Source organism: Scatophagus argus, chromosome 23 (assembly GCF_020382885.2).
Source record: "Scatophagus argus isolate fScaArg1 chromosome 23, fScaArg1.pri, whole genome shotgun sequence".
Classification (NCBI taxonomy): Eukaryota; Metazoa; Chordata; class Actinopteri; family Scatophagidae; genus Scatophagus; species Scatophagus argus.
In genome coordinates this window covers 9,658,278-9,667,495 of record NC_058515.1, presented here as the reverse complement: position 1 = coordinate 9,667,495, position 9,218 = coordinate 9,658,278, and the positions used below count along the sequence as shown (strand labels likewise).

Sequence of the window (9,218 nt, the reverse complement as noted above, 5' to 3'; positions counted from 1 at the left end):
TTGATAAAATACAGAGCTCGTATTGAGGAACAAATTGAGGACAAACTTTGGCCAATTCTTAAATGAGGAACAAACTTACTTTTGTGACTTTTCATGAGCAAATAGAAATTTCTAACAACACCTTAACTGTCACTCCTTGTCTAACAGAACAAAGGCAGGGATTCCCCTTATTTTGTGGTTTCCTGGTTGCCTGGACAGAACTATATTGTTTGTCTCATAATGTATGGGCTGAAGCCATGCTTTGACTTCAAATCCCCCAGTTGGTGCCAAAGTGTTGATGGCTCGTGCAACAATAGCGGATCGGCTTGAACTGCCTCTTCCTGTGATTGCAGAGCTCTCTGGACATATAAGGGCAAACGGCACTGAGCTACTGGAAGGAGGAGCAGGAGGAGGAGGAAGAGGGGATATCCCAGGGAGCAGCCCCGGTTGTTTGTCCGTTTATTGGCAGAGGCAGACTGGGAAATCAGAAATTAAGTTATGAAACCCTCTGCCTCTGCAGAAGTGCTTTGGAGGAAGTAGTGGGCCTCCAACATGGTGCTGGCCAGAGTGGGAGGACTGAGAAGAAGAAAGAAGGTGGGGGGTAACGGCGACAGGGACAGTTGACCTAAATCTCATGAACCACAAAAAAAATAAATCAAGCGCTTGACCTCCACATTCACTGCTGCTTGCAGCATTGTAAACAACTGGGTAGATGGAGAAAACATACCAGTGAAGACCAGTGGTGTTCAATAACTGATGCTCAACAAAGTTATTTTGTTTTAAGCTCTATTTAAATATCTTTCAAATTATTATTCACTGCTGTCTGCTGACACCTGCTGTCTTCTTGATCAGTTTTTTTCTCTTTTGACATGAAAATACAGACAGTACATAAAATTACAAACAAATGTCAAGAATGTTTGCAGATCATATAAAGCAAAAAGAAAAATGTAAAATTGTTTAGAGAAAGAAACCATTTTAATGCAATTTCTAATAACATACTACTTGACGTATTTGGTTTATATATTTTTGTTATTTTTGGTTTATTTATAGCATCATTTTATATAACTGGTATGCACTCTGCTATATGAACTTATTGAACTTAATCCGATTTTCAGTGCCTTTTAATACATTTACATATTTAACATTTTTGCCTTGGTGTGTTTTCAGTCTTTCTAATCAGTTATATTTTATTTCAGCTGTATTTATTTTATTTTAATTTATGTAATATACAAGCAAATATTTGAAATGGAAACTATTTTTTAATCTTTAAAGTTTGAACTTGAGTTTTCCTAAACATACAAAAATGACCCTAAACAAAGTAAAAAACATCTGGGATTTTTCTTTTTCTCCAGAAATTTGCACTACATGTTTTTCTTGTTGTTATGGATTTTTTTTTTTTTTTTTTAGGTTATTTTTAATTTCAAAAATGTGTGTGACCCCCCCCCCACACACACACACACACACACACACGCACACACCGCAGCTACAGCTACGTCACACATCGGGAATGCAGTGAGGAGCTGCTGCTGCTGCTGCTGCTGCTAAAGGCCTCAGGATCCGTCACAAAGTAGGTTAACGACGCTAAAGCGACAAGAAAGTTATTTAGGGCTAACTTTCACTGACCTTCGAATATTTAAATGAGGGCGTAGATTGCGTTTGTGTGGCTCATTTCAGACGGTAGTTGTCGGTTAATTTCATTGTTTCCTCTCTGGTTGTGTTGAAGTTAGCCCAGAGGCAAGACACGAGCTTTGCTCGAGTTCAAAACAGGCTAGCAAACAAGTAAACAAGCCTGTTATTAAAGTTAAGTAATGCTAATTATCCTTCATTGTGGTTTCTTATATTGCTTAAATGGTATGTTTTACACATATGTGACGCACAGCGGGCAGATTTGGACGAACAACAGCCAGTTAGTCTCTCTATTCCTATGTAAGAGACGTTAATGTTGCTGAGCGAAACAAATGTTACAGTTAGAAACGAGAAAATATCGCTGATGTCTTTAATGTGCCATCTATTGTTTTGTTTTACCAATTTTGTATTCTCGATTTTTAGATGAGACTGAAAGGAAGAGGAGAGTCACTGTAAAGGTACTGTAAAAGGTAGGAAATGCTAGTACGTAGCTAATGTTGATTGGAGCCAGCCCATTGTTTGCTGATATAGTTTATGTCCTAGTTCCTTGCCTATATTGACTTAATTCATGTTTTCTTCCTGTTTTTGGTTCATTTTTCTTTAGCTCATATCGCTAAATTAAGCTACATTGTGCTAAACATGTTAAGCTAACCAGAGCCTGTTGCCTTCAAAATAAAAGCATGAAAACACCTTGTTACGGAATAACAAGAACAGTACGTTAAACAGATAAAATGGGAGTAACGCTAATTAAGTTTGCGTTTGCTACAAGTTATTTCAGCTGTATTCATCGTATTTGTAATCGCTTTCATGTGTGGCCGAAACAGTTACAATAGAGCTATTTTGTTCTGATTTTTAAGAACACCGGATGTTGTCTTTGTCTGTTCCAGCTTACTTGACTCTTGTTCCTGTCATCAACTTTGACATTTCATGAGCCTCCTTTGCGTTCAGGCAGAGGTCCAGCCAAGCTAATCAAAGAACAAATGGACGAGATTTGTCTTTTTAATCACATGAAAATCAAACAATTGGCTTTAAAACACAGAGTGATAAAACCATTGAGATTAATGTTCTGGCCCAGACGTCCGCGGATTTGAGTGCGTGCTCATCCGGATTCAGACAGGGGCGTAAATCAGGTTGGTTGTGGAGGCGGTGGTCACTCTTCCCTCTACGTGGTTGCTGTGTAATGTCAATCAAGTCCATGCTGATACTGCATGGTGACTATAACAACTCCACGAGTAGAAATAATGAAAGAAAATGAGTAAAAATAAACCTAAAAAGGCTAAAATGCTCTATTCAGGCATTGTATTTATGTAAGTCTACATCATCCTCTCATCCATCATTATAATCCTCTTACCAACATGGCCACACATATGCAATCAATCTAAGTGCGCTATTAATGTCTCCACTCTGACAGTGCCGATCTGCCATGGCTTGTCCCTGTGCTTGCAGTCCATTTAGGCGTTGTATCAGTCATGCATTGCTTCCCCTGTGCATGGAGTCAGTCTGAAAATTCATTGATGGTTCACTAACTCGTGACCCCTTTGTTTGCTTTCTTTAAGGAGTCTGTTTTTCTTGTTATGTAATTAGTGATACTTTCTATAAATTTCTGTGATTCATATGAGTTCTTTTTAATTAGATTTTTTCCCTTAAAGATCTGAATCTTAATGAATGCCATGCTGTGCAAGTTGGCACTTTGCCGGCTCAGCTGTGTGCCGCAGTGTGGTTATTTATCCCACAGAGAATACATAATATATTGTTATGAGCCAGGTGTGCGGGTGTATGTAGACACATATTATTACACAACATTTCCTGCCCTGTTTTTGTCTCTGCTTCATTTAGAAATCAGTGATACTAGTGTGTAAACACCCAAGGACAATAACCATTGTGGCAGATAACAGGCAACGAGTAACCACAGATTTGCACCTGTTTGTTTATGTGTGTTTATGTGTACAGGTTTGTGTCTAAGTGTGCTGTTTTTATTATTTTTTTTTTTGTTTTGTTTTGTTTTTTTCAAAAGTTTTTGTATCGAACTGCACAAACATGTTTCAGAGCAATGTGTGAGTCTGCTGGAAATCCCCTAGCCTTTCAGAATGGCTGCTCTCTTCCTGCTACCCAACTAGAAGCCTATTGTTCAATCTGTGTGTCCCCGTTGCCATAGGAAACAAAGTCTGAAGCATCCCTTTGTTTCCATTGGTTACATATTATGTAAAATACACAGAACAGCCACAGCTGTACTCATATAAATTATTGGTCAAAGCTGAAAACAAAATCATGTGTACTGGCTGATGTAAAATCAGAGCAAAGTCAGTATTGAGTGGCATTACTTTACATAATAGAAATATTTTTATCTCTCTTTCTGATCTCAGAAGCCTGACATGTCCGGTCCCACCTGGCTTCCGCCGAGGACTCTGGATAGCCCAGAGCGAGCCGTCCCCCAGATGTCCCACTCTGCTGGGTCAGCGATCTACCGAGCCCCAAACAAGAAGGGGATGTCTGACTTCCGGCCAAAATATGGCCCCTATGACCAGAACGGAGGAGGTGGAGGAGGAGGGATGGCCAACAGGTACATGGCTACTGGACCCACAGGTAAGAAGACCACTAGTCACATGCTAAGAGTCAGGGATCACATTCAAAACAAATTAAAAGGCACAATTGTTTGCTTCTTCTAAGCAAACTGTACATTGAAATTGTCTGCATGTTTTGCTTATTTTAGAGTCCAGCCCATGTCAGAAAGTTTCTGGATTGTCTTGGAAATTTGGTTTTTGATATCTGTTCTCTAACTTAAAGGCGGGCCCATTCACCATTCTTCTAGCGATCACTATTACCCCCCTCCTCATGGTCCCAAAGAGGACCGCAACTGGAGCTCTCACATGGACAGCTACGAGCTGATGGTGGGTGCATTTTCGGCAGCTTTGCAGATAATAAGACACTTGTAAACACATACCTAATCTAAAGACTGACCACTGGAAAAAAGATCGTTGAGTTCGACTCTTGTGATAGTTTGATTCAATACACACGTTTCTTATGATGTTCTGTTGTTAGCACCGTGGTCCTGAGAAGCCAGCCAGTTATCACTCCAAAATCGATGCCGATATTGATTCCCTCACCAGTATGCTCGCTGATCTGGACAGCCACCCACAGGACTCCAGCACACAAGTATAACAACACTCTTTACTGAATCTACTAAATGTTCTGTGGAGAAATTGCATATGCGTACAGTTCACCTAAACATTTACCTTTTCTGCACAGCTGTACGACAACGTGCCTTACAACAAATACCTCCCAGGGGATCATTACAAGCCTGCACACCAGAGCACAGCCTCTCCTCAGGGTCGGCCATCCATGGGCTACCCCCCTCATCCCCAGAGTCAATACCACCCAGCTCCACCCTACCCCAGTGAGCACCCATCACCTCAGTACTCCACATCCCACCAGCAGGACTACTACTCCTCCTCTTCCATCCCCAAGCCCTACCCTCAGCCTGTCCCAGCCTCTTATACCACAGCCTCGACTCCCACTGGGCCCAGGTTCAGCGTCCAGGTCAAGACGGCACAGCCTGTCACCTATTCGCAGACAGGGAGACAGGCTGAACAGGCGTACACACCTCCCCCTCCTCGCCAGCACGTGTCACGCCCCCCTCCTCAGACTCAGACAAGTTCGCAGGGCTGGTACCCTCCACATCAAGCTCAGGAGATGCACTCTGAGGCGGGTTACAAGGGGAGCGGCTCAGGATCTGGTGGAAGAGTTAACCAGGTTCCGGTATCTAAGAGAGGGATCGAAAGTAATCAGACAGGGTCAGGTGCTGCACAAAGTCCTGCTTATCAGCCCAGCAAGGTAGGAACACATATCAGCATCTATATTTTAAAAATTAGTGTGTAGAACATATACACAAATATTCTGTCCTCAGGGCTGGGTATCATCTAAAAATGTGGAATACCTGCATTACGTAGAAATATAAACATGCTTTTCTACAAAATCCTGTTTGCATTCAGTTGTTACCTTAATTGTTCCTGTTGCGCATTTGATTCATGTATCGCCTTTTCTTCCAGCAGGCGATAGTAACAACCAGACCCGAGGAAGAATTGGAACGACTCACCAAGAAGTTGGTCTATGATATGAACCACCCTCCTTCAGAGGACTATTTTGGTACAGTTGCTACTTGTTACATTAATGACTTAAGATGCAACAAAACCTGCCTTATGGCGTTTAAAATGTAAAAAAAAAATACTTTGACTTTCAGGTCGATGTGCGCGGTGCGGTGACAACGTGGTCGGTGATGGCAGCGGCTGCATCGCCATGGAGCAGGTGTTCCATGTGGAGTGTTTCACCTGCATCACTTGCCACGCCCGCCTCCGAGGGCAACCATTCTATGCCCTCGACAAGAAGAGTTACTGTGAGAGCTGTTACATTGTGAGTGAAGAAAGAACAGTATAACAAATATAATTTTCTTTTATGGTTAAGCTTTGGCTGGCAACCCTTATCCTGCTCTGTGTTACTCTGATGCATACACCTGCTCCTGTTCTTTCCTCATTAGAGTACTTTAGAGCGCTGTTCAAAGTGCTCCAAGCCCATCCTGGACCGTATCCTGCGGGCCATGGGGAAGGCCTACCACCCTCGTTGTTTCACGTGTGTGGTTTGCAACTGCTGCTTGGACGGCGTACCCTTCACCGTGGATGCAACGTCTCAGATACACTGCATCGATGACTTTCACAGGTGTAAAGACATTCAAACACTGTGCCTGTTGTTTCACGAAGTCAGTCCTGTTTTTCCTGACAGAAATGTCCTGTAACCCCTCTGTTCTGATGCTTGTTCTCCCTGACAGGAAGTATGCACCTCGCTGCTCGGTTTGCGGTGAGCCCATCATGCCCGAGCAGGGCCAGGAGGAGACAGTAAGGATAGTAGCTCTGGACCGCAGCTTCCATGTCAACTGTTATGTCTGTGAGGTGAGTCAGTTTTGTTTTATTTTTGCAAATGAGCCAGATGGGATTATATAACATAAAATAACAGAAACAGCCGGACTCACCGATTTACAGCTTCTTATTTGATGTGAAACAGTGTGTTGTAGTTTAACACAGAGATAAGGAGATCTGTGACATTTTATCATTTTTGCCATAAAAGGCAAAACCTTCATTACTGTAGTTAATCATTGATGTTTTGAACTGTATGGAACTGAATTACTGGGTATTTGTAGCTCTTTTAAACAGTTTAGGTAGTTTAATAAAACTATGCACAACTTATGCAAAAAACCTGTGATTCCCAAGTAAACATTGGATTAAATGACTTTCTTTTATACTCTCAATAGTACAAACTAAGGTAGTCTAGAATGTGCTGGATTTGTAAGTGTGAAGTTGAGTGAAGTGTCTGTGTTCATCAGGAATGTGGCCTCCTGCTGTCTTCTGAAGGCGAGGGTCGAGGCTGTTACCCGCTGGACGGCCACATCTTATGTAAGAGCTGCAGCGCTCGCCGCATCCAGGACCTCTCAGCCAAAATCTCCACTGACTGCTAAGAAGCCTGTTGGTAACCGCAGCATCTCACTCTCGCAAATCCGTGACAGTTGACAAATTATTGATAGCACAGGGAGGAAGTGCTCTCTCTTTGTTAAAGGCCGTGATACACTTCTTTTTTTCTTTCTCTTTTTTCTTGGTTGCTAGGAGTTTGATATGAGTGTTGCTATAGCTCCCTCTGTTGGTATCCAGCTGCAATTTCATTTGCAGAGGAAGATTTTCTGTTACTGACCAGAATTACAGATGGAGTTTTGAAGGAGCGACCACCTCGCTATTTTCCTTTCATTCAAAATTCTGACAAAATTTTCTGTTTTTTGTTGGGTTTTTTTTTTGGTACACAACTTTCCCATTTTTCATGTTTAGCTCAGTATTCAGCAGTGGCCTGACCTGCAGGCAGCTTGGGCGCCACTCACCACTTATTCACCCCGGTATCGCTGAACTGTTAGCTTGCACATTATTATCACTGTCAAACACCATGAAGGTAAGGAAGGAGATCAAAGATTTACACCTGAAAATGAGTTTTCTTTTGCAGCGAAGCAGCATAGATGATTATTAGGATGATGGCCTGTCTCAATCCGTTTGTACAAAACACTAAATGTCAAGGTGCAGAACTGCCTCAAAACAAGCACATTAAAAGCACATATTGCAACAACTGTGACTGTACATAGCAGGCTGGTTTGGTTTGACAATGAAACTGTTGCCAACTGTTTTGGAAAGCACGTAGCCTTTAGTGGAGTGAATCTTTGCAGAGAAGTAGCCTCGTAGCACGAGAAATGTAGACGAAAGGAATGTGTAGTTAACCTTACAACCGCAGGCGTTTCTTTCTTAAGCTTTTTATTATCTGCTAGTACAAAGTTTGCTTGAACAAATCTCTCATACATCTCAAAAGTCAAATATTACATCATCACGTTGTTTAGTTATTAAATCGTAACAGGATTTTTGTCTTTTTTTTATCATTCAGAATAACATTTATGAATGTCTACGAAACACAATCTTGCTTTTGCTTTTTTTGTTTATCTGTTGTTGGTTGATACTTGACTGTTACATTGAAGTTGATGGTGCAATGAAGTCAAATGCTTTCCTCTGTCTAAGGAAAACAGGGTGTCGGTCACTTGCGTGGCTTAAAAACATCCCATCATGTGAAGCTTGAGCCTCGTGTGAAGAGTTTGTACATGTGCCATTTGGGTAAACTAAAATTGTATTCATTTTACAAGGATGTGGGATGAATTAACTGACAAATACATTAGACAAAATACAAGTGGAGTTTGGTGTGATTTGCAATACAACTCTTCACTTGTGGATTTCATTTTTGTTCATCTTTGCACTTGTGTACCCAGTTGTCATTGTCTGAGACTTTGGAGCTACAGTATTTGTTAATGATTGTGTTTAACCTCTCGTCTTTCCGTCCTGATTTATGTACATGTGTAACTTTAAGGGCTAGACATTTGAAAGCCTTACCTCAAAGAAGATGTCATTCTTTTTTTTTCTCATCTGTGAACTTGATCATGCTGAAACGGTTCAGATTTCATCTCTCGTTAATTTATCTCATGATGTATATACTGTATTAGCGTTAGTCTCCTTTTTATCACCAAGGTCATCATTTTCAGTCATGCTCAGATGTGTCATTTTTAAAATTCTGACCCGTCGCCACCTCTTGTGTCATACTCCTCGAATCACGTCATTTTGTTTGCATTGCTCAGTCATTCATTTACTGTCTTCACTGTGTTCAGTTTGAAATGCTGTGAATTGGAGCTTGTAGATCAAAGGCTGCGGTACTGCGGCAGACTTCTGTCAGCTGCCATTTTGAAAGCATGTGAACATGTGAGTGGATTTTCTCCTAATACAGGTTGTAGTAACATAAACGATTATTAAAATGCCATTGGGTCCATCGTCGTGTTTGTCGCATTTTCATTCAAACGTTACAACTTTAACCTTACAAATCACAGATGGTGTTTTGTATTAACCTTGACTTCTGTGTCTTCTTGAAGTCTTCTTGAGGCCTGTGTTAAAATGTGGTTTGTAAGACACAGATGTTCACCTGGCAGGAAAGGACTGATGAAATATGTGTTGGTGTTACATTGTGGGGAAAATTCTTACTTAAATATCTCTTTT

General features: G+C 41.3%; 1 protein-coding gene across 5 annotated transcripts; it reads left to right on the top strand.

The window, feature by feature from the left end:
- Positions 1-1,440: 1,440 nt before the first annotated feature.
- On the top strand, positions 1,441-8,995 carry trip6 (thyroid hormone receptor interactor 6). Of its 5 annotated transcripts, none has more exons than XM_046381675.1 (11): positions 1,441-1,546; positions 2,029-2,075; positions 3,969-4,188; positions 4,390-4,493; positions 4,645-4,758; positions 4,852-5,436; positions 5,652-5,748; positions 5,843-6,012; positions 6,137-6,315; positions 6,425-6,545; positions 6,977-8,995. In XM_046381675.1, exons 3-11 carry the CDS (start codon positions 3,978-3,980, stop codon positions 7,106-7,108), a joined length of 1,713 nt encoding a protein of 570 aa, XP_046237631.1. In that variant the 5' UTR covers positions 1,441-1,546; positions 2,029-2,075; positions 3,969-3,977; the 3' UTR covers positions 7,109-8,995. The 5 variants fall into 5 exon arrangements, with proteins under 5 accessions (XP_046237631.1, XP_046237634.1, XP_046237633.1 ...); XM_046381678.1 differs by having other exon boundaries at positions 1,451-1,546; positions 2,029-2,063; XM_046381677.1 differs by lacking the exon at positions 1,441-1,546 and adding an exon at positions 1,691-1,779.
- Positions 8,996-9,218: the final 223 nt, after the last annotated feature.